The 25,651-nt window shown below is 32.7% G+C and overlaps 2 protein-coding genes across 3 annotated transcripts in view; one reads left to right on the forward strand and one right to left on the reverse strand.

The window, feature by feature from the left end:
- Positions 1 to 25,651, reverse strand: part of unc-13-4A (BAI1 associated protein 3) — a 106,681-nt gene that overhangs the window by 70,590 nt on the left and 10,440 nt on the right. The gene's annotated exons all lie outside the window — the stretch shown is intronic.
- LOC138141428 (uncharacterized) lies at positions 1,866 to 4,009 on the forward strand. The gene is made up of 4 exons (XM_069062127.1): positions 1,866 to 2,901; positions 2,972 to 3,256; positions 3,309 to 3,516; positions 3,571 to 4,009. The coding sequence occupies exons 1-4, from the start codon at positions 2,788 to 2,790 to the stop codon at positions 3,939 to 3,941; spliced, it is 978 nt and encodes a 325-aa protein (XP_068918228.1). The 5' UTR covers positions 1,866 to 2,787; the 3' UTR covers positions 3,942 to 4,009.

Consider the following 25,651-nt stretch of genomic DNA (forward strand, 5'->3'; position numbering starts at 1 on the left):
AATTTTTTTGCTAATGAACGAAAACATCCATAAATGAGGTTAGAAGACCAATTATTAGCAAACGAGAACACGAGACGAAGTCGAGGGCTTTTATTTGATAATAATTGGTCTTCTGACCAAATAATTTATGGATGTTTGAGTTCATTAGCAAAAAAATTGCCGATATTAAAATTTTGGACAAGAGGTATACGGCTGATTATTTCCTGAATAGAATGAAAACAAAAGCATTATTTCCAATATTTTTTATTCAAAATAATAAAAAAAAAATCAGGTACTGACATCTTTTATCAGATTATTGCACAGTGTGCATTTTAGAGAAATGTTATCGGGTTATTTTTTGTTTTCTCGTTTTGATTGGTCAATATTTGTCACATAATTGGTTGCTAAACACATGAAGGAAATAATCAAGGTTAATATCCCCAAAACGTTATAGTTTTATCGATAATTTTTTTTACATAAGCTTTGTTGTAACAAAACACGAAGAGAGAATTTATCGCAGGAAGAGAGCATTTATCGACATAATAATGTTTTGATTAGTGATTTTCAATAGTCTTTTAATTCGTGATTGATTAAAATTCAAATTTGACAGGTGATGGAAATAATTACATTAAAAATGCTTTGATTTCGATATTGTTTTGAAAATTTCGTTTCTCATTGACTCTAAATATCAGCTGGAGGCTGTGAAATTTTGGCTTAATTCATTTTAGTGGTGGAAAATTTCCACTCATTGTTGGTTGACGGGATGCTCTTGGTCGAAATGTCTGTGAATTAAATAATCCGTTATAAATATTTAAAAGGAATAATTTGTGGTTATTGCAGTAACAACAGACCGCAAAGGTAAACAAATATGAAGTATTCCCGGACTAATTTATAATCAAGTAAGTACTATTATACTACCATCTATTGATTATATAAATTTTAAGTATCCATAGAATGCCATCAAACACAAAAATTTGGTTTAAGTAAAGATGATTTCAAACTGTTCTTGAATATTTCAAAACAAATATATTTCAACATGTTCAACTTTCAGTGAAAATAAAATGTTTGAATCAGTTTTTTATCAATTATCAATAATAATATTTGAAGTATAAAAACGAATAAACTGTCTAGAATAATCACATTTCAATCTATTGTTTACCTCAGTCGTTATTTATTACAAGTGCAGTTTTTGTACACCGATTTCAAAATTATAATAATTTAATTTTTATAATATTTGAAGTATAAAAACGAATAAACTGTCTAGAATAATCACATTTAAATCTATTGTTTACCTCAGTCGTTATTACAAGTGCAGTTTTTGTACACCGATTTCAAAATTACCATTGCTCCAATTTAATCAGAAATGACACTAATTTACATAGAGTAATTGGAATTACAGCTCAAGGCGGAAAATTGCTTTTATGATAATAAAATATCAGTCCTGTTAATATTTATTATTAAAGCTATAATGAGAGATAAAATTTTAAATTGATTTGAACTTTAACCTCTATCCAGTGGATCGAAGCTATTTTATTAGGCAACAAAATTATTCGCAAATCTGTTCCATCTCTGATCTAAATTGTTGAAATAGATGAAATTTTCACTCAAGTTACTTGGATATGTTTCTGAAATTAAGACACTACGTGTCAATAAAAACGCACCGCCCAGAAGGGATGAACTTACAAGGTCGAAATGCCTACCAATTTGCTATCCACATCTGATAGGAGTTGATGATAAAAACGATAGAACAAAAAAACGTAAAACCTCGACTTTTATTGTCCTGAAAAACATAGGCACTGGTTATTAGTAATTTTTTAAGCTGGAGTGCAGACGCCTTCCACTGACACAATTGCATAAAGCAGCCAAACTTCGGTAGTATCAAGAAAAGCAACATTTGCTCAGCGAATGGGATTAAGTCATGTTTAGTGACGAATCCCGATTTTGTTCCTGGCAAAATGACCTCTGAGTAATGGTTAAAAGATTCCGTAAAGAAAGACGTAACTTGACGAGGCCATGGCGGCGTAACATTATTATTAGGGCCCGGATTTTAGGCAAAATGGACTATTTTTATTTTTTAAGGCACATGTATGAAACTTGTCTATAAATGATTTCTGGCTTAATTAGAGTAATTAGAGCCATATTTGATTCTGCCTATTCGGCCTAAAATGCCCTTTAAATACCTATTTTACCTTTTAACTGCCTGAACATGCCTAAAATGACCAAAAATCAATTTCATTTTTGCGGTTTTTTCCCAATTTTCGAATTCTGGGAAGTTTACGGTATTGAAAATGTAAAAGTGGTACCTCAATAAAATTTACAATGCTTTATGATTTTAAAATTTAAGGAGATGTAATTACTGAAATGTACAAAGTGCAGTACAATACAGGAATTACTTTTTCGCTTTTACGGTTGGGACCATGATGTCAGCGGTAAATACTCCGACAATACCTAAGTACCACAAACCATTAGACTGGACTGGCATAAATTACAGAGTTTATCTGTTTGCCTCTGTTCGAAGGGGTGCAGGTATACGCGGTCTAATGTTTTCTGATACTTAGGTATTGTTAGAAGCTTTAACGTTTATAAAATGGTCCTTGCCATAAAAACGAAAATTAAAATCCCGAAGTGAAACAATAAGAGAAACCTTAAGGGTGTCATTTTCTAAAAATTTAAGAAATATAAAATTAACCATCTCCTCTGAAATTTGGTGGGAGACGTAAATATAAGCATTACAAATTTGTCATTTCTCGTTTACTTTATCTCCGTGCAGTGGTCGTGTTTCTTGTGAACCTGTTTAAAGTGAACATAATGCCGAAACAAAAAATTAGTTTACGCGAAAAAATATTACAGTGGACAAGCAAGAAAGATTTATATGAAATAAAATCAACCCGAGAAATGTTTTGTAAAGCTTGTGGTAAACTGGTAAGTTAAGCATAATTAAAAATATGTCATTTTATATTTTTTACTTATTTGAAAATTTTATTTTTTGTAGTTTATATGCGAAAAAAAATGTCACTTGCAACAGCATGAGCAAACGGCCATCCATAAAGAGAACATTATGACACCGCTTCGGCAAACGTTGCTGACACAGAACTTGGAGGAGTCGGCAAATAGTACATTCAATATGGAACTTTGTAACGTCTTTTTAGCTGCCAATATACCATGGCACAAACTACAAAATCCTGCGTTTCAGAATTTTCTGACAAAATATTGTGGTAGAAAAATTCCGGATGAGTCTACTTTACGGAAAAATTATTTACCAAAATGCTACAAAGATGTATGAACATACTATCTTTTAATATTTAATTTAAAATTATTTTCACTTTTAGACTATTGACCGCATTCGGAATGAGCTGGATCCTTTTAACATATGGGTTTCAGTTGACGAAACAACAGATGCACTTGGGCGATATGTGGCGAATTGTCTGGTTGGGAAACTTTCAGAAGATGAACCTGGAAAATCTTATCTTTTGGCGTCTAAACAATTAGAAAGAACAAATCATGAGACAATAGCTAGATTCGTAAATCAATCTTTAGGTAAGGGTTTTTCACTTTTTTAAATTTATTTTGATTTAAAATTTCTATGCGTAGAAATCTTGTGGAGTACCAGAGTTGTTGCTGAAAAGTTTCTTTTGTTTGTAACGGATGGAGCACCATATATGATAAAATCTGGTAGACACCTTAAGGTGTTTTATCCAAAAATTGTGCATGTCACATGCTTAGCGCATGCTTTAAATCTAGTGGCTGAAAAAATTCGCTATCAATATGAAGATGTGGATAATTTAATTTCGAACGTGAAAAAAATTTTCGTTAAGGCACCTTTGAGAGTTGAAATGTACAAAGAAAAACTAAAAGAAATGCCACTGCCTCCACAGCCAATTTTAACACGATGGGGAACATGGCTTCAGGCTGCTATGTTTTACAGCGAACACTTTGATTCCATTAAAGAAGTAAGTATATAAAAGATAAGCAAATTAATTGATTGTTAAACTGTTTTTAACTACTCACAGGTTGTCATGTCCTTTGATGGAAGTTCTGTTGTTGCTATTCAAAAAGCACAGTCTATAATGAAGAAACCCGGAATAAAAAACCAATTAATTTATGTTCGCAGTAATTTTAAAATAATCTGCGAAAGTATTACTCAATTGGCAAAAATGGGTTACCTTTAACCGATTCAATCAAAATTGTTGAAAACGTATTTACCTCTTCTAGAATTCTTCTAGAATTGGCAAGAATTTTTAGAGGTGAAGATGTGCCGGAACATGACACCAAAATGGAAGAAATTTATTACAAATTTGCGCCCATTACCTCTTGCGAGGTAGAAAGAAGTTTTTCAAAATATAAGTCCATTTTGGTGGATAACCGACAATGTTTTAAAGTAGAAAATTTAGAGCAATATCTTGTATGCAATGTAAATACGTAACAATGTAAATAACTAACAAACTTGTAGTATTGTATATTAATTAATAAAAAATAATTAGTAAATATCTTGTTGTGTGTACCTACTTAAAACTTTAAAAACACATTTTTTAATTTAATTAACCACAACTTTAAGGACCTAGTATGGCTTATTTTCAGTTTTTAAGGGACTATTTGCAGTAGTTTAAGGGACTATTTTAGGCACCTATTTCCGACTTTTTAATTGCCTAAAATCCGGGCCCTAATTATTATTATTATTATTATTATTATTTAGTTAAGCTTGCCAACAGGTAATGACCTAATTACAGGCAAGCTATCATTAGTTAGGCAGTAAGTGGAATGAGTAGCAGCATGATACTACTCTCCCATTAGGAATCACACTTATGCCAGCTTACATATATTCTTGCTATATTAAGAGGCATATGTCAGGACGGACCTAAGTTCACTAAGTTCAGAGGGTCTTGTAAAGAATATGAATATATATATTGGAGTCAGCTTTGGTTGAACAGCTGTTAACCATCTGGTATAACGGTGACATTAGTAGAACATTTGTCCTCGCAGATCTTAGTTCAAAAACTTCACATCTTCTACAATTAAAAGCAGGAACCTTAATAAGAAGCTTTGACAAAAGGTAGGGGCATTCAACAGAAAAGCTGAGGACATCCGACAGAAATTTGATTTTAGCAAAATCCCGTCTACTCGCCAATGAGTGAAGCTGAACACATTCTAAAAGGGTTTCCTGCTGAAGTCGCCTAGGTGGTATTGACCAGTTTCATTAAATACTAAAAATTTAGCAAAATGTCTTTGAATCTTCTCCAAGGCCCAGGTGTGGTTATTGTATATTGGTGACCAAACAATACCAGCATACTCCAATTTGCATCGCACATAAGCCTTATAAAGCGATACAATTGCCTCAGCACTATGGAATAATCTCCTGTTACGAAGAACAAAACCCAAAGATTTGTAGGCAGCAGATGTCACATATTCAATATGATTGCGAAAAGTGAGACCACAATCGAAGACAACTCCAAGATCCCTGAATTCAGTAGCACGCAGTATCTTTACCCCACCTATCCAGTAGTCACATATAATTTTGTCTAACTTCCTTGAGAAAGTCAACACATAGCACTTCTTAGTATTGATTAGCTGATCATTGTCATTGCACCATTTTTGAATGATGTCAAGATCTTTCTGCAACCTAGAACAATCATTAAGTGTCGAAACTGTACGATAAATCTTCAAATCGTCAGCATACATTTGAAAATTTTCATTTAATAAAGAGGTCAGATCATTGATAAATATATTAAAAAACAGGGGTCCAAGGACAGAACCCTGAGGAACCCCTGAAGTTTGAGAGAAAGATTCAGATCTGAAGCCTCTATATTGAACAAACTGAACCCTTTCCTGAAGATATGACTCAATGAGCAAAATCAACCCATCGGATAAACCGAAATCATCTAATTTATAAAGCAGTAACCTGTGATTCACGCGATCAAATGCTTTGGACAGGTCCATATATATAACATCATATATAACATCAGGTGTTATGGTATAGCGGTCCATAAGCATTGGGTACAGATTCAATTTGCATTGATATATCGATGAGATTTTAAGGCCCGTTCTGTTACCTTTGATAAATGAATACGCTATAGAAGTTTTCCAACAAGATAATGCCCGACCTCAAATCGCACAAATTAGTAGGACCCTTCTGCAACAGGCAGAGGTCGAAATTCTTCCTTGGCCAGCTCGTTCTTCGAATTTAAATTCCTTAGAACATGTGTGGGATATCATGAGTCGAGGTTAAGACGTTTTCCCCAACAAGGAAAGAGTTTGAAGAAGCAAGCTTGGGATGAGATACCTCAAGAAGAGATCGATCATCTTATTCGGGGCATGCCCCAGCGACCATTAGAAACGTAATCCGACCAGTAACTCTTGCTATCCGATTATCTAATGTATTGCTAACCCTTAATTTCTCTTATTTTTTTCCAAAATGAAATCAATTATTTCTTTATTTGAGAGAAATAAACTGAAAATTTTAGCTTTGTAATTTGATACCTTCTTGGTGGTACATTTTTATTGTCACGAAGTTTATTTTGAGGGTGGTGCTTGATTCAGAATTAGGATTTACATACAGTTCACATGGATCAAACCATAACCAAGTACTTTCGAATTTGTGGCTGTATCAGAAGGCAAATCTGTGATTTTTCAAACATCTCCGAACCTGGGATTTCTTCAAGTTACATCGAGTGTTCTGACCTAGACTGTCGGAGAACTTAAATAATCACCTTTTTCACCTATTTATGCATTAAGGGAGATATGAAGATGATTTTGATTTAAACAATGTGGAGGGCGAAAAAATTTGAAAAATCCCAAGGGAGTTGTTTTTGATAATGTAATGTGTATCTATGACGAAAAGAAACAATATCGTGTTGCTAAAAAATAATGTATTATAACGGTACGAAGTACTGATATGGACAAGGAAAAAGTTTTAAAATTCAGTGAATAGTATTTTGCACGTTTGAGGAAAATCGGTAGCCCAAAAAAAATATTATATGTGTAATACTCGCTTGTTAAGTACTTATAACAGAATACGAAAATTGGAATTCAACTTTTTGTTGATCTGTTCTTATAAGGCACTTACCGACCTCGTAGCGTAATATACTACTACATTCGGTTTGGGTAAATGACGTGGAGCATGTGGATTATTATTTTACTTATTTCGACAATAAATATTATTATTATTTTATCACTTGTCGATAGTTAACCGTCCCGAATTATTATCAGACTGATAGTACTCGTGAATATCGCCACATTAGCAAATGTATATGAATCCAGACATGTAGTTGTACGCATAGACGTACAATCAATACGTCCCTACTGATACTTGTAAAACATATACATTAGTCTGATATAAATCGTTGTTTGTACAAGCCTGTCATTGGTTATTAAACAGTAATCTTTGACGGAGACGTTGCGTCGTTCCACTGTCTAATAAAAAAATATTGTGGCAGATGTGAGGGTTTATAGTAGATATTGCAATCGTAAGCAAACAGAAATATATTTTATCTTTTCAATGATTCAAATTATCAGTCATTTTTTATTTGAGCTCTTGCGTTTAATTACAGCTTTTTTCATAACGATGTGAATTTTACGACGATAACGCTTGAACTTTGACTAATCGGTAAAAAACCAATTGGAAGGTAGAGGAGTATGATTTTTCTCTACAAAGGTACCTACTCAAGTATTTTGCTTATGAAAGAAGGTAAAAGGTCGTTTGTTGTTGATGCCTTTGACGGTGGGAAAAACTGTAGTAAATTGGCTTGTGTACGTGTTTGTGACGTGAAATTTGAAAGTAAGTATTGGTTCAATCAAATTACGTATTTTTTAAGCAAAGTAATTGATGGATCGTTTTAGAGCGAAATTGCACATGTTTTCCAAAGGTGATTTATTCAGTTAAAAGGTGAAGGTAATTCGCAAATTGAGGCGGAAAGCATGCCGAATTTTATTACCAAAACAAATCGTTTTATTTTTATTGATTTACTGTTTCATCAATTAATAACTGGAGTTGATAGCAAACGAGTAAACACTGTAAAAGACGCATTGTAGACAAGAATAGACATAAAAATGTTCATTAAACTGTCAACTAGTCTTTGAAGTCTTTAAAGTAATTACAATTTCGTTAAAATAATTAACATGGCTATTTAGGAATGTTATTCTTTCGTAACTGCAATACAGAAGGAAAATAGAAGCACAGATACTACAGAGAAGAGGTCCGAATTACACTATCCCACCTCCACCCGGCGGCACGGCAATTTTGCCGGAGTACATACACTATTACGGATATTACTATCAAGTAATAGTGCAGTGCTTATCAACATAATTACCGGCGTCTCGCCTCCGCATTTTGACTTTGTTGTGTATTATGTTCTGTGTCAATGTTAAGGAACTTCCTAACGATGTGACATGAGTATAATAATATACCTTTTTGAATTTCAACTACCAATGTGTTATCTAAATCCAGAATTTTTAAATTTTTAAAAAGAGATTGCGGTACTATTCCCGTTGCTGAAATTACAAGTGGTAAAATCGAAATTTTTTCTAAATACCAAAGATTTCTCATAGCAACGGAGATCTCTAAATATTTATTAATTTTTGTGTTATATGTCTGTGTTATATTGTGTGAATTTGGAACAGCTATATCTAAAAGATATGCTTGCTTTTGTTGTTTATTTAAAATTATAATGTCTGGTCTGTTATGCTTAATAGGAATGTCAGTTAAAATTGTTCTATCAAAATATAACTTGTAACTGTCATTTTCCAAACAACTTTCTGGTGTATAACTATAATGTGGTTGTGTATTCTTTAATAAATTGAATTTAATAGCTAAATTCATGTGTATAATTTTAGCGAATATATCGTGACGTTTTTTATATTCGCTTTGAGCCAAAACGGTGCAAGAAGAAATGATGTGTTCAATTGTTTCCCCTTCAGTTCCGCAAATCCTACATTTATCAATTATCGATTGTAAACCGCATATGTTTAATATTCCGTATCCCACCTCCACCCGGTGGCACGGCAATTTTGCCGGAGTACATACACTATTACGGATAATACTATCAAGTAATAATTACCGGCGTCTCGCCTCCGCATTTTGACTTTTTTGTGTTTTATGTTCTGTGTCAATGTTAAGGAAAAATTATTAAATAAATTATTATTTATTTATATTATTTATTTATGCATATATTTAATTATTCTAATAATAATAGTACGTCTCATACCGTTTAATCAAAAAATTTAGTTGAAAATGATCACTGTTTATCAGAACTGTCGTCTTCATTAATTTTTAAAGAAGAAAACACTCACGACCACAAGAATTTATTTTTTGTTCGTTTCAGTACGTCATTTCAGCTTTTTTCATAAAACTTCTTGAGTTTTCGCGTCACTAGTTTTTATTTTTTATTTTGAAGCGAACAAAATATTCCATTATATGAGGCTGCCACTGAACAGATTTATTTTTGTTGGAGAACAGGAAAAAGTGCTCTTTAGTGGTAAAATATATTCTGTAAAGCATCGTGTCTAAACACATTTATAAGTTTTTATGATCTGAAACAAAATGAAATAAAATCTAACGGCCAATATAATGTTTCATAAAGTCCATTATTCTTTATCGATGGTATGAGCAAAATTGGTTTGAAACAAGCTTAGTTCTAAACCCTCGAAAGTCTTAAGTTGCAGATACTTTCTAGAACTGTAATAAAAATGTTTCGATAGTAAAAGTGCACATTTTTACCATAAAGTATGAACGAACATAAATTAATGGAACAATTCCACTCGATTCTAAATTATAGTCCAATTTTAGTTGGAAAATTATTAATTAAATTTATCAGTCATCTGCAGTATTTGCGAAAATCGTTATCTGAAACATTAATTAAAAGCTGAGAGATCATTTTATAAACTTTTTGAAACATAATAACAAACTTTTCGTCTTATTGGCATATCTCACTTGAATCGGGCATTTAAACCGAATAATCCAGAAATGTAATTTCCGTGAGGAAATCTTTTTGCCGTACTTTTATGGATGCGAGTTTAATTATATTTGTCGGCTTGTGAAGGGCTTGTGTACAACCTCTTTTATGCCTGAGGGGAGGAGGCACCAGTTACTTTATAGCTGACACGACGATGTTGCCAGAAATCAATCAACCAGGAAGCAGGAACTACAATAAAGTGAGTGTTTCATAAGTGATTTTTTATGTACCTACATTTCCAACAAAACCATAGCAGGCAAACAGTTTGTTCGGGATCGAGAGTTTGACCGACCGAAAAATGTTTAACGATTTTGGAAAACTGTTAAAATTCGGGATTGGGAACAAGTTGAGTGTGGAAATGTTGTTTTGCCTAATAAGAGTTCTTCAGTTCTAATGAAGCTAAAATTATGTTTCGGGTAAATTGAGATTAAAATGTAATTACGCTGTCATGAAAGAATTAAATTATTATGAAAGCAAAACAATTAAGTAAAGTGGGAAGAAATTCAGAAAGTATTTCGTTCGTATTGTAATTTGTCCATAATAACGTTCTAGTGACGTGATTATAAGCCTCCGAGGATCTTTGAGAGACGAGCTTTCTAAATTTATTATCGCAGCCCAGCCTATTGATTAAGCTTCATTTTTGCAAGGATTTCGCTTTTTCGCTATATTTAATATCCAATAAAACTTAATACTTAAAAATTTCCAATTGGCTCCAATCAAATCGATATCTTCTCTTTCAAAAACCTTCATGAAGCTCAACTTCAGGTAAAAAGTTTCAAGTTTTGGGAGCACATCGTCCGTTTATTACATTGCGGCCGGCAAGTCTTTGTTCCGCAGGCTTGAACGGAACGATGAAAAAAATTAAACAAGATGGGAGCAAATGAACTTCTCTGGGCAATATGTTGGTGCCACAACAATCTTGCAAAGATTGTTTCCGGCATCTGGAAGGGTTCCTTCCGTCATTCAACGTTCCATTCCAAGAAACTTTCAAGTAATTAACTTAATTAGCACAAGCACAGCGATAGCCACATCATGATTTTTGTAATTTTTTAAACTATGTTTATCATTTCCTCATATTACGAGAAGGCTTCAGGATTTCTTTTTAACTCAAAAGATTTAAAAGAAAATTTGCGATTAAGCCGTTGAAACAAAATGTTTTTTGTTCGACACTGTCAGAATTTGAGAATTTTCTCCTGTGTGAACGGATTTTGATAAATGTCACAACTTGTCAAAACGAAACGTCAAGCTAATTTTAAAGATTTTAAACGATTTGGAGCTTTTAAGGGGCTCGTCGAACCAAAAAACGTTGTATTCAACTCGTTCGTGTGTAAATTGGGTCTTTTTTGGCACTCGTAAGCCTTTAAAACGCTCGTTTCACTCGCGTTTTAAAATGGCCCACACGTGCCAAAAAGGCCCGATTTACACACAAACTCGTCAAATAAACTACTATTCTATAACCAAAGAAAATTGCACATACAGAGTGTCTTAAAATTATGGTATTCCGAGTTCGGGGCTTAGGAGGGGACATCCTGTTGACCAAATAAAAATGTTTAAAAAAATTGCTGTCACTATGTACGTTTATTTTTCTTTTTTTCTTTTTTTGAGAAAACTACTCATTTTAACGAAAAACTTTATTTAGGTTTTAAGCCACATTTTTCATAAGGAATTCACCCCGAAATTTATTCCCAACCATTTACTAACACCCTGTATTTTTCGAGTTATGAATATCCAAAGATAGCATAGCATGTTTATTTGCTTTGGCAGATTCATCTTTGGTTAATTAAAACTCCGAAAATAGCTGAGAAAAAGAATAATTCCAAAGAAATTCGTCATACTCTCTCGATTCCTCGACGGAATTTTTTCAATATCAATTAGAAGATTTTTAAAACTAAATTTTACAAATATCAATTTTTCGTAAAGTTTATTTTGTCACATAAATTCAAACATGTATTACTTTTTCAAATTTTAGTAATTGCAATTTTACCACACAATCATAATCGGTTGTTCATTTAAATTTATCTTCAAAGTTGGTGTTGAGTCGATTGTCCGTCTGCAGTAAAAACACAAACAACGCAAAAAGTGAGGTTAGATTTATTTAAACAGCTGATCCGTGATCTGTAATCCGTGGTGCGTTCACAATCGACTCTTTAACGCCAACTTTGAGGATAAATTTAAATGAATACTCGATATTTAGATGCGGAAAATTGAATAAATAGAATAGTAGTGGGAATTCAAAGAGTACCTAACTGTATAAAGTGAATTTACGTCTTGCATCGTAAACAGACCAACATATTAACGACCATATCTCATAAACTATCGGTCGTACAGACATTTTTATGGAGATATTTTATTGAAAATTTAATAAGACACAAAAATTATTATTACTAAATATAATTTCTTCCTCACACTTTGCAGGGTAAAACTACCCAATTAATAGTTTTTGTATTTTTTTAACATGTAATTTGTTCAATAATTAATAAATATTCGAAAACACCTCATTGATTAAAGTTATTCGCTGTTCATAGTAACACTAGTACCGTTATAATCTATAACAATTTTGTTATTTTGTTGTTTCCATAGCAACAGAGAGGGATTCCCTAAATTGATCTTACTGTGCCTGTTAACGAAGCGAGAAACAAATGAAGATAGGTCGATGCCGCAAAAAATGTTTTTCAACCCTGTGTTTTTTGTTAACTTTCGAACTACATACAGAAAAATAAAACACAATGTTTTAAATCATCCTAAAACATTTGTCGTTTGATAAAATAAAAATAACAATCTTTTCCTTTGAGGGTCATCAAATATTTGTTTGAGGGCAACAACAGCGTTTCATTTTAAAGATATTTGTTTCTGTATGTCATATGCATACAACATATTTGTTTTGTCAGAGGATCAATAGATAAATATGGTTTGAAAAATATTAAAAGTTACCAATTTTTGTGAATTATGTTTTCTTAGAACACACGTTAAATAAAATGGTCTCTGAATTATTATATTAAAAATTCTTGGTACAGTTGGAATAAAATTGACACATTTTTACAATCCTTTCATAATGTGGAACCTTAAGAAAAATAGGTTAGAATTATGGTCAAAATTCAATGACATTTTAAAAAATTATTTAATATGTATTGTCAAGTAGACATTTAATTGACAAATAGACAAAGCAAAATCTACATTAGGAAAAATCTCTTTTCCCGTTTTTTGCAACCAACTGTACTGGGAAACTTAAATAGTTATTTATTTAACGAGTTCGTGTGTAAATTGGGCTTTTTTTGGTATGAGTGAGCGCGAGTGAAACGAGCGGTTTAAAGGCCCACGAGTGCCAAAAAAGCCCAATTTACACAAGAACGAGTTGAATACAACGTTTTTTTGTCCGACGATCCCCTTAAAGGCTCCAAATCGCTTAAAATCTTTAAAATTAACTTGACGTTTCGTTTTGACAAGTTGTCACATTTATCAAAATCCATTCACATAGGAGAAAATTCTCAAATTCTGACAGTGTCGAACAAAAAAATATATAAAGTGTAAAGTAAGGCCAAAAATACTGAAAAAAGAAAATAATGTGGTGATCATTATACATATACGGGCAAGATTAAAAAAGACTAATGTTTGACTAATCAACGGTGATAATGATAACACACGTGTAGTTCGAAAAACAATTAACATATGTTACATTATACAGTGACTATTGATTAGAACTGTGATCAAAAATCACACCGACAATTTTACGACTGTAGTAACAAGAGAAGAGATAAAGTGGAATTTACAACTCCACGAATTGTCTGCGCTCAAAAAGAAATGTTTATCAACCGCGAAGAGCCAATCTATTGGATTATTCCCTGCGCATTAATTGAAGTATCTCCATTTATTCCCGACAGATCGTATTTATAAACACTTAATTAGTGGAAACGTTTTAATAATGCAGATCCGTACACAATTATGTGCTATAAGTCAACAGCCGAAGTAGTTTTCATTAAATGGAGCACAATCACGAATAGTCTTAAATCTAAATGTTTGTCGAGCCATAAGCCTAATACCGACAAGAACTTCCAATTTCGTACCACTGAAAGCACAATCTAACAAGAAACGTTTCTGATTTGTTGTTCGCATTATATGGTTCATGAGATGTTTTATGTGGATGTAAACTCATCTTGTTAAAACTGGGTGTTAGCTAAGTGGGTTTTAGAAGATTACAGTTTCAGTTCGTTTTATCATATTATTATTATTAAGACCTTACCTAGGATAACGCTGAGTGGCAGGTCTCGTGGTTAAAATTAGAAGGATATGATTGATGCATACCATAACTTATAAATTACTAAGCTCGATACTGTGTACCAATATTTATCCGCTTTTGTATCCCGTATTTTCCTCACCTCTCCCGGCGCCTCCACCAATTTTAAAACACATACGAATTTCACTTTTTCCTATCGAATCAATCGATGTTTGCAAACTGTCAAAACCAACTAAAAGTAAATGTGCTGAAAATAATGTAAAAACGCCAATAGTCTCCGAAGTGGCACTCAGCCGCAGAAGCTTCTGCTTTTATACAACAAATCTTAGATCAACATTTTATTTCGTAATATTATCCAACGGTTTTGTCGAATGTTGCACCCAAGAGAAAAACAAAATTCTCCAATTCTGCTGCTACACTGCGGAAGGAATAAAAGGATCACAATAGTCGCGCCAGTTTATTGGTATATATTTTTTATAGATTGTGGTAAATTACGTTTAAGGCAAGGAAACGGCGATTATTACGTTATAAAAATGAGACGGGGGAAAATATAATATTTCTTTCCAATTAGCGAAACGCGTCCTGTTTTTTAAATTATGAGACCTGTCACTTCTTCGACGTCCTTGTCAGAAAGCAAAGCAGCCTACTTTGTTGCGGCTGCGCCCCTTCGGAGAAAATTTAGGGTCGTTTCGAGAAATCTCCCTACCCACAAATAGGATGTAATGGAATCCGAGCCAATTTATGCAGCAGCACATCACATCGGCCGAGGAATATCTTCGCGTTTTCGTAAGTTATTCAGATCCAAGGGATCGGTTAACTACTCGAAATACTGGAGGATATGACAGTTTAGTAGGCGTTGTAGATCGCGGAACACCTTCGGGCACATCCTTAGATGGAGCTATTATCTAATGAAAGTGCATTCGAGAAGAGGACTTCGACAATAACTGGTGATACGGTACCTCAGTAGACCGAAGGTTCCCCACTGAAAGCTGTGTATTTCGTATAAATTTGCAGTTACATCAGTATTCTATTTCCCAGCTTTTCTGCTAATGTACGAAAGGCGCACAAAAATAAAAAAAATGCAATATATCAAATGCTAAGAGTGAATACAAAATGTTACGTGTGTGTTAACTTCTTTAGTAACATCTTGACATTTCATCTGTATACTCAACTCTCGAGATTATTAAATTCTCGTTGGTGTAGAGGTTAGAAAGAGGTCGAAGTGCACGCATCAACATTTTGTAGCCGTATATTCCTTTTGATATTAATAATTCTTGCAGTATGAGTATCTCAAGTCGAACGTTATAAGTTAATAATGACACATGAATAATAAACAAGCCTTAAAAGCAGTGAATAAGAGTGCTGCCTCTGCAGACAAGGAAATTAGAAGTGAATTAGAGAAAACTGCAAAGGTTCACCCAATTACGAGAAAGATTACAATTATGAGAGCTGTCTATTTTTACTTTTAAAATTCATAATGAAGTTGTTGGCAAAGAAAAGTTGAACAATCTTGTTGGATTAAATAGTTAGTCGCAGAGTTGCGTTCTTTATCGTACATACTTGAATAGAAAACTCGCAGCTTTTGAAACGCCTTACTGGGCCAAAGCGGCAACTTTTTCACGTAACGCGAAATTTCGGGATCCGCAATAACCCTCTTCATAACTAAGTTTGAATCCGCATTAGGACTTTATTTAGAATTACGTGTAAAAGTTTAAAACGAGTTGAGGGAATGGGTCGAACTGGACACCTGCATACGAAAACCTAATTTTGCTAAATCTATAATCTATAGGACAAACCTTGATTTGACACCAAATTCTATCAAACACTTTAACAATTTCGTTTTCGCTATTAGCTTTATAAAAATGGGAACAGAATGAAAACAGCTACCGCGTCTATAAAAATATCAGAATTTTCAACTAAACTGTGTAACTTTTCAGGCATTTTTCAGTATTTTATAAGAAGTAAATTGTTTTAAAATTTTAATACATACATACTTACAAAGAAGGTTAATCTGTTTAGCTACTATGACCTGAAAGTAGGGAAGAATTATGAAATTTTATTTTAAAATTTTTCCATTAATGTATGTATGTATCTACAAAATCTTGTAGAGTGTAAAAAACGAAACAAATTTTCCACAAGAATTTTTCAGCTGCCTTTTAGTTTTAGAAATTATAAGCGAAAAAACTAGACTTTCAAAACAATTTAGATAGTAGCTATTTCTATATCTACTATAAAAATTTAAAAAATCCCTATCTCTTATTAGGCCTTGAAAAAATCGAAAATTTCACATTGCAAGTTAATGTGAATTGGAGGAAACTCTATTGAAAAAGAAATAATTTTTGTTATCATGCATTCAAACGAAAATCTGGGCTGAGTAGGCATTAAAAAAAGTAAACCATTTGGTTTACTTGAATTTCCCGCCGTTTGACAGGAATTACATTTATTAACGGCAGATAATTGAACATGTTTGTTTTTAGCTTTGGGTGCCCCTAGATATTTACTTCGAAAATAGGAAACGTTAGTTATTCTATTTGTAATGTAAAATATTGCAAATAAAGGAAAAAACGGACACATTGTTTATAAATTTTAGGTTAGCAATCAACACAACTGTCAATTTACACTTTAAAAAAGCAAAACAATTGACGGTTCCCGACGCCTTCCCAGCTCAGGATTTCGTTTGAACGTCTGATATCTGTTAATAACGACTTAATTAACTTATTTTTTTTACTGTTGTCAAAAAATATAGTTTTATATTGCGTTTCATTTCACCATGAGAGGTCGCCAGATGTGCGACGGTTTTTTTAAAACCTAATTTAATTTACAAAATTTTATTAAAAAACAAACAAAAAATATAAAGAAGGTTACAGTAATGCGCTTTCTTTCTTTCAGTAATAAAAAAAAACTTCGGCAAAAAGATTCCAGCCCGGAGCGTCGAGCATTTCTTTCAGGGCAGTCGGGGCAACCACCCTGATTTTTTTTGTTTAAAAAACCGTCGCACATCTGGCGACCTCTCTTTGTCAGATTTATTTTTTATCTGTCCATTAACATAATTCTTGAACATCGCCCTTCTTAATTTTGTTATTTGCCTCTTTCTAACTTATCCTTGCTGAGTTCTGTTTTTCTTCTGGACAACAATCTCAACTCATCCAGTCGTCTTAAATTAATGTATCAAGTAATTTTTTAAACATTGTCTGAAATATTATTATAAGCAAGGCACACCTGGGTACGTAATTTCTGCATGTCATGTAAATCGACCCGTTTATGTAATGTAAGACATATAGTTATATTAAACTTGCAAGTTTACGGTATTGTGTTGGTAAAAGGAAAAAAAAAATACGATGTCGTGACTCAATGTAAATTTATGAGACTTGACCCCAGCTCATACAACGTTAACTATAATATAGAACCATTTTCTTTTAAAAAACCACATAGTAAAGACAAAGGGTTTACGTAATACTAGTATTTTTTAGAAAAAGATATATATTATTTTGTTTCTGCTTGACACATTAAAAAAATATCATAGTATTAACATTTGAATTATGTTAAAAGAATTGAGATAAAATCGCACATTTTTATTATTATGAACATAATTTCCAAGGTCAAAAAATGCCCTTTAAATTTCTTTATCATGCATTTTATAATCTTGCTTCAATATTCATATATGTACACAAAAAAGTACAAAAAAAAAGATTAATGAAAGAGTGATTTTCAAAGAATTCTAAATTAAAACTGAAAGTGTGAATGTGAATCGAACCTCGTTAATCCTACTTCCGTTTCATTTTCCATTTCCCATGTGTACCACATAGATAAGAAGAAAACAAATAAAAACAAATATGTAGTTAATATCAGTTATTTTTGAACATAAAATTCTCAAGTGAAAAGAATAAGTTGTTTTAAAATTGTTGAAAAATTATTCATTGTAAACTTCATTATTGTTTTAGAATGAAGAGTTTGTTTCTCAATTTCAAGATTTCATTAATGAATTATCAAAGAGCGCGTTTTAGTCCGTTGTGAAAATTTCCATGTAAAATTGGAATTTCATTTTCACCCTAGTTCTATCTTCAAAAATTAATACATATTTCAGAAAGTATCACTCCAAAAGATCGTCATGGTACAGGGACATATCGAGTGTTCAATTGAAAAGTTCATCAACTAGCCTTTGAATTTTTCACAACATTGTGAAGTGTCTTAGAAGATCAACGATAAAAGTTAGGTTAGGACCACCTTAAGAAGTGACATTTTTGACTAAATTTATTTTATATGTAATGTGAGTGTCAGGTTATCAAAAAGGTTTATACAGTGTGGAATAAAATGATTTACATCTAGTTACCTTTGGAATTTTTGCACATGTAAATTTTACTGTACCGCTCTACTTTTTTTTTGAAGTGCCGAACAATTAGTTCTGTCAATAAATGTCATCAATCGAATTGACAATTGTTACAATTTACTAAATTGAATTAACAGACGTTGGTGGCCACTTTCAAGACTAGGAGCTGTGACTTGCTTTTGTTAGCTCCTTTTTAATTTCAATCTCTACTTTGCATTCATATCATCCCTTCGCAATAAATCACATTTGGAATTTTGGAATATTTTGAGGTTAGGCTTTCTTTTTTTTGTAGAGCGGCATTTCGTATTTTTACAAGGGTAATGCACAGGTAACTAGATGTAAATCGTTTTATTCCACACTGTATAATCTGTTTCAAAATCAAAAATCCACCAACACTGCATTCTACCTCGAAAATACAACCGACAACGTCGCCAACTTTTGTTTTTAGTGTGTCTGCATGTGCCAGAAAAAAGTGGGGTTATGAAAGAAAACTGTTGACAGTCGTTTTGGTCATACTTCTTGGTGTTTTTTATACTCATTTTATACTCATCAAAAGGTATGATATGGTAGCTACCACCTTTTTGCACATACCTAATAATTATTTTGTGTTAGGTAAATAAACTCAACAGTTCAGTGTTAAATTTTGGCGGGCGGTTGGGGCAACCCAAAAAAATGAAACTTATTCTATTTTCTATTTCTTTTTTTCTGCCAACATAATTCAACAGGTGGTGGATTTTTGATTTTGAAACAGATTATAACTATAGTCCAATTTTTACAGTTTTGCGATGACGTCATGATTACTTCCTCGCTTTCTCTCTATTGAAACAACAGAAACAAAAAAACAAAAAAGCGAAGCGTTTATTTATTATTGGTTACTATTGGGGACACGGAAAACTGGGCAGATGTGTGATTCAGTTGTCAAAATTTCTAAACCATACCTTAGCTACTCATAACCAAGTTTTTTTGAAAATATCAATCATAATGACGGTAAAGGTGCATTTATATTGACACTTTTTGAAATGACAATAACAGACTGCCCAGGATTCCATGTCCCTCATTGTACTTTATGATTATTTTATGCTCCTGTCAATTGATTCCAAATATAACCTTTCGAAAGCAGTTGATTTGTTATAATTCCAAAACAAATTTGAAACTTAATAGTTATTTTTGATCCTAGCTCAAACATACGTGAAGTTATAGATAATGAGATCATCGCAACTGGGTAAAAATTGAACTCTAGACAAGACTCTGGCTAGATGTTTGGTCACATTGATTACAAAACCTCTTAATTTGACGAAAGTCAAATGTGTAATCTGTAAAATTTTAGGTTAGTTGTGTTTATTTGTTGAAAGCATTAAATGCCAATCAAGACATTATTGCCTACGTTGTCGACAAGCCAATTGCAAAGATGTAATCTTCTTGGATAATCTGCTCGCTTCAGTTCCTGCACTGGTGTGACGCAGTAGGGATAAAGATGTAAATTTTTGTGTAACATTGTGCGTCTTGTTCCAACAGAGAGATTCATTTGTTGACTCAATTGTCGGATAGATGTTTTTGGTACATTTAGATCATTTTTACGCGCAAAATCGTAGTGAAAGTAGTACTTTTTTTGCATCATTTTATTCTATCTCCTTGGAGATGATTGTCAAAGCATACCTTTTTTTTTTGTTATTTTTTTATAAATCCTTTTATACCAAATTTCTCAACTTACATCGATATGCAAAAAAATAGTGTGTACAACACGTTATGAAACTTTCATAACTAGTTGTATAAATAACTATTTGCACCGAATAAACCCAAATTTTCCGAACTTTGGTACCGTTTAGAATATAATTTCCGATTAATAAAGTTTTATGTGCCACCGGTGAAAACCATCGTGAGATAGAAAAAGCGAATGTTGTATACTTGCGAAAGCAGTTGATTTGTTATATAATAATTCAACAGAAAACGAAACTCAACTCAAAAAAGACGTTACACTCGTAAAACACCACTGACATCTGTCAAACAAGGCATCATCTCTTTTCCGCTCTTCTTTCATCAAAAAGTCATAGCCAACTTGATGAACTTTTCATTTAAACACCCGTTACATAAAAAAATTGGAAAAGATTGGCGGTTAACATTAAAAAAATGGTGATGATGTCATTTCGCGGAAACGAAAAGGAACAGAAAAATGAAATACATCATTTCAAAAATGTAGTGCTCATTTTATAGTTCTCAATGCCTTAGATAACATCGATTTGTTTGGCACTAACAATTTACATCATAAAATAATGTTATCTAAAAATTGAAAATCATCCTTAATGTTACATTCTATTATGTACAGTTGATGGACAAAGAAAACTGGGACAAAAATGACAATCACATAAGACATAAGTCAAAATTTATAAATTTGCATAGTTTAATTACGGCTTTATCACAAATAGGTTAACTTTGGTATGACACTGATAAATATATTGACAATTCGATAGTCTGATTTACATAGATTAAATTTTAAGTGTTCCAGTTTTATTTGTCCATGGACCGTACTTCATATTACGATCATTAAATTTTGGACAACATATTTCTGTCACATAAAAAATATAAGTATGTATTGTAGCGACCAAAACTTATCAAAAATTAATCAGAAGGAAGCTAACTGCAAACAGAATTCAAATTTAACTACCATAAAACTGAGTAAACCGAAAGTTTCTGAATTTTATTTGAATGCTTTTAGGCGGAGCTACGTTGTTAATATGCGGATTCTGCAGACTTTCCTTCATGCATAGTTTAAAAACGGCAAGCCAGAGCGACGTTACTGATTTACCAATAAAAGGATGGCAACATAGTTCAGAAAGTAAATGACGCTGTAATAATGAAACACAGGTACCGCATAGTTGGTTAATTATAATTAGCAGTGGAACAACTGTGAGTCTCTCTCCGTCTAACACAATTCTGATTTCTATTTAAACCATTAAATCGTGTATCCGGCCCATGATTGAATATCGAAATGCAGTTTGATAGAAGCCTAGGCGCTTTGATGGGGGAATACAGTCGAGGAGGGCAAACCTAAATGTCACTTTGTTTTATAGACTAACCCTGACTGTGACGTGACCCTATTCGCAATCTCTATCACGCTGTTACGGAATATAACTCATTCTTACGTTCACAGGATACGATGAATGCACATAACCCTTCTATTCAAAGATAAATTCGATCCGCTGCTCGTGAATTTCCTACAACATGTGCTAATGGCTGTTCGGGGTAGGTACAGTTTACGTGGGTTACTTTCGCTGAACTTCCTTTTAATCTTTCATGCTTAGCGGGGATAAGCTGAGATTTTTGTTAACCCTTTCAGGAAATTTTACAGCGTAATAAAGTGACTAACACAAAAGCATTTTGTTTTTGGGAGTGCAGCCACGACCTGCTGCAAATTAGATGGGATTTCTGGCTGAAACCTGAACACATTGATTGTTGTTATTGATAACGTCAGTATTGATCCTCTCCATGTTTACAATAATCGGCAGGAATATCGAAATACCTACTTAATGTATTTAATTAACAGCGACATCCGATCGCTACAGGACCAATACCGATAAGGGCGTTACCCACTATTAGAGAACAAACAAAAGGTTATCTAATGATAATATTTATGTTCCAGTAGGTTGATAATGTTATTTTCGTCTGGTTCGAAACTAATTTGAATATCGATAAATTCGTTCAATTTCTTTTTCAAACGAAATAGTTCCCGGTGTCACTGTTTTTATTCACTTGCGCAACTAAGTTATCCAGTTGTTCTCGCAGGACGACTTTCCTGAAAACAATTGTCTCATTAACTGTTGTCATAGAAATTATCTTTGAGACAACTGGCGAATGAAAGGCGTTCGAAAATGTTTTACTCGGCTGGTGGCTGGCAACATTTTGTTATAATATTAACAGTGAAAAATCAATGAAATTATGTGCATATGACTGTGTCGTAGTAATTATGCACCTGGTTAAACTAAATTATTCAAGAAAATCAATATATCAGACAAGAGAAATTGCAGTTTGCGTGAACCTAGCGGAAAAAGGATGGTGTAGATTCTAACTGTGTTTATCACAGACTGTTCTGTATATTTTTCCGGTAATCGATGTCGATAGTTGTTTTATTTGTTGGAATCATTCAACGATAAATATGGATGAATAAGGCAAATGAGAAATAGTGCGTGAACTGCACACAGCTATCAAAGTGAAAATCTAATTTTCGTGTACACAGATCGAGAGCTTAAAAGCTGTGAGACCGAACCTGTTGACTGCATACTACATGGTATTATGGTATGTCGAACAATTGAAAAACATGTCAATCGATGTTGAAAATCATAACTAAGTCACGTTTGACAGAAGAAGTTTCCCTCGAATAAATTTTGTTTTCAATTCAATTCAAAGTATTTTGAAAATTATTTATACTAATTTCCCGATATCTTAATAAATAAAGTTTTATGGCAATATTTTTATATTTATTTGTTAAGTTGATTTTCGTAGATGTCAGGACTGAGTGAAGCAAATTACGCTTAATAAAAAAAAACATTGGTTATTGTGAAAACGCAACAATATTTTCAAAATAGTATCATTTTTTAACATTGCATTAACATAATTAAGATGAAGAATAAGAAGAAAATATTAAAAGATACAGATCAAGAAAATATTTCTTCAGTTTATTGGAACTTTGATATTAGCGAAATCACGACCAATGCAGCAGGCGGCATAACACTTTACCGCAGTACTGCGCCAAGTGTCACTTTATCATACTAGCCAATTCGATATTTAAATTTAAATGAATCTCACAAAGTTTGACAACACTCTTTTAAAAATTTCAAAGTCTTAGTCGCACGGATGAAAGGAATAGTTTCGAATTGGGTCTCTAAGAGACCTATAGGCCCGGTTGTATAAAGCGATGTCAAGTTCTTTATTTTATTCTTCATCCCTGCATCCGTCACTTCGTGCATCCCGTGTTAAATAAAATATAGCCAAAATTGATCATTAACCAAATACAGGCTATCTACAGTGTGGAATAAAATGATTTACATCTAGTTACCTTTACATTACCCTTGTAAAAATACGAAATGCCGCTCTACAAAAAAAAGAAAGCCTAACCAAATGTGATTTATTGCGAATGGATGATATGAACGCAAAGTTAAGATTGAAATTAAAAAGGAGCTAACAAAAGCAAGTCACAGCTAGTATTGAAAGTGGCCATCAACGTTTGTTAATTCAGTTCAAACGCTTCGCTTTTTTGTTTTTTTGTTTCTGTTGTTTCAATAGAGAGAAAGCGAGGAAGTAATCATGACGTCATCGCAAAACTGTAAAAATTGGACTATAGTTATAATCTGTTTCAAAATCAAAAATCCACCACCTGTTGAATTATGTTGGCAGAAAAAAAGAAATAGAAAATAGAATAAGTTTCATTTTTTTGGGTTGCCCCAACCGCCCGCCAAAATTTAACACTGAACTGTTGAGTTTATTTACCTAACACAAAATAATTATTAGGTATGTGCAAAAAGGTGGTAGCTACCATATCATACCTTTTGAGTAAAATAATAAAATGAGTATAAAAAACACCGAGAAGTATGACCAAAACGACTGTCAACAGTTTTCTTTCATAACCCCACTTTTTTCTGGCACATGCAGACACACTAAAAACAACAAGTTGGCGACGTTGTCGGTTGTATTTTCGAGGTAGAATGCAGTGTTGGTGGATTTTTGATTTTGAAACAGATTATACAGTGTGGAATAAAACGATTTACATCTAGTTACCTGTGCATTACCCTTATAAAAATACGAAATGCCGCTCTACAAAAAAAAGAAAGCCTAACCTCAAAATATTCCAAAATTCCAAATGTGATTTATTGCGAAGGGATGATATGAATGCAAAGTAGAGATTGAAATTAAAAAGGAGCTAACAAAAGCAAGTCACAGCTCCTAGTCTTGAAAGTGGCCACCAACGTCTGTTAATTCAATTTAGTAAATTGTAACAATTGTCAATTCGATTGATGACATTTATTGACAGAACTAATAGTTCGGCACTTCGAAAAAAAAAGTAGAGCGGTACAGGAAAATTTACATGTGCAAAAATTCCAAAGGTAACTAGATGTAAATCATTTTATTCCACACTGTATAAATGATTGTCTGGTCCAGCTTGCTTTGAAAACTTGTCAAATTTTGAATGTCACATTTTTAGGTTAGATTGTTGGCTAAATCCTATCCTCACAAAGTTTGTTTAGCTCTAAAACCGGACATATTTGTAATTTGTATTAAAAAATACAGGTTTTTGGTGTTTATTCACTGCGATAAAACGAATATAAGGAATAAAAACTGGATTGAAAAGCGCAAATAAAACGCCATTAATGTCAAAAGTGACAGTTAATAATAAATTAAAATTGGACATCTGTTCCAAAGAGGCGGCACCATAAAAAAAAATCCAAAGCTGGGTTGACCCTATAATTTATAGATACCCTGTAGTAAAAGAGCTTTTAGTTCAAAGCTATATAAATTTCTATTTAATATTTCACAGTGTCAGAAATGTCAAAGTTCACAAAACAACGTAGCATTCAAAAAATTACATGTTTTTCTCAGACAATCTATTAGTAAGTGTATTAAATTTGAGCACAATAATTTTCTGAGCAATGCTATTATTTATGTCTAATAATAATCACTTATTATATCCCAAGTGCAAAATTTTTTATCGGAATTTTTTTTGCTAATGAACGAAAACATCCATAAATGAGGTCAGAAGACCAATTAGCAAATAAGAGCACGAGACGAAGTCGAGGGCTTTTATTTGATAATAACTGGTCTTCTGATCGAATAATTTATGGATGTTTGAGTTCATTAGCAAAAAAAATTCCGATATTAAAATTTTGCACGAGGGGTATACGGCTGATTATTTCCTGAATAGAATGAAACCAAACGCATTATTTTCAATCCTTTTTATTCAAAATAATTTAAAAAAAATAAATAAAATCAGGTACCGACATTTTTTTATCAGATTATTGCATTTTAGAGAAATTTTATGGGGTTATTTTTTGTTTTCTCGTTTTGATTGGTCAATATTTGTCAGGCAATTGGTTGATAAACACATGAAGGAAATAATCATTATAAAAAAATAGTAGTTTATTTAACGAGTTCAAGTGCCAAAAAGAGACCAATTTACACACG

Source organism: Tenebrio molitor, chromosome 1 (genome assembly GCF_963966145.1).
Source record: "Tenebrio molitor chromosome 1, icTenMoli1.1, whole genome shotgun sequence".
In the NCBI taxonomy this organism is placed as follows: domain Eukaryota; kingdom Metazoa; phylum Arthropoda; class Insecta; order Coleoptera; family Tenebrionidae; genus Tenebrio; species Tenebrio molitor.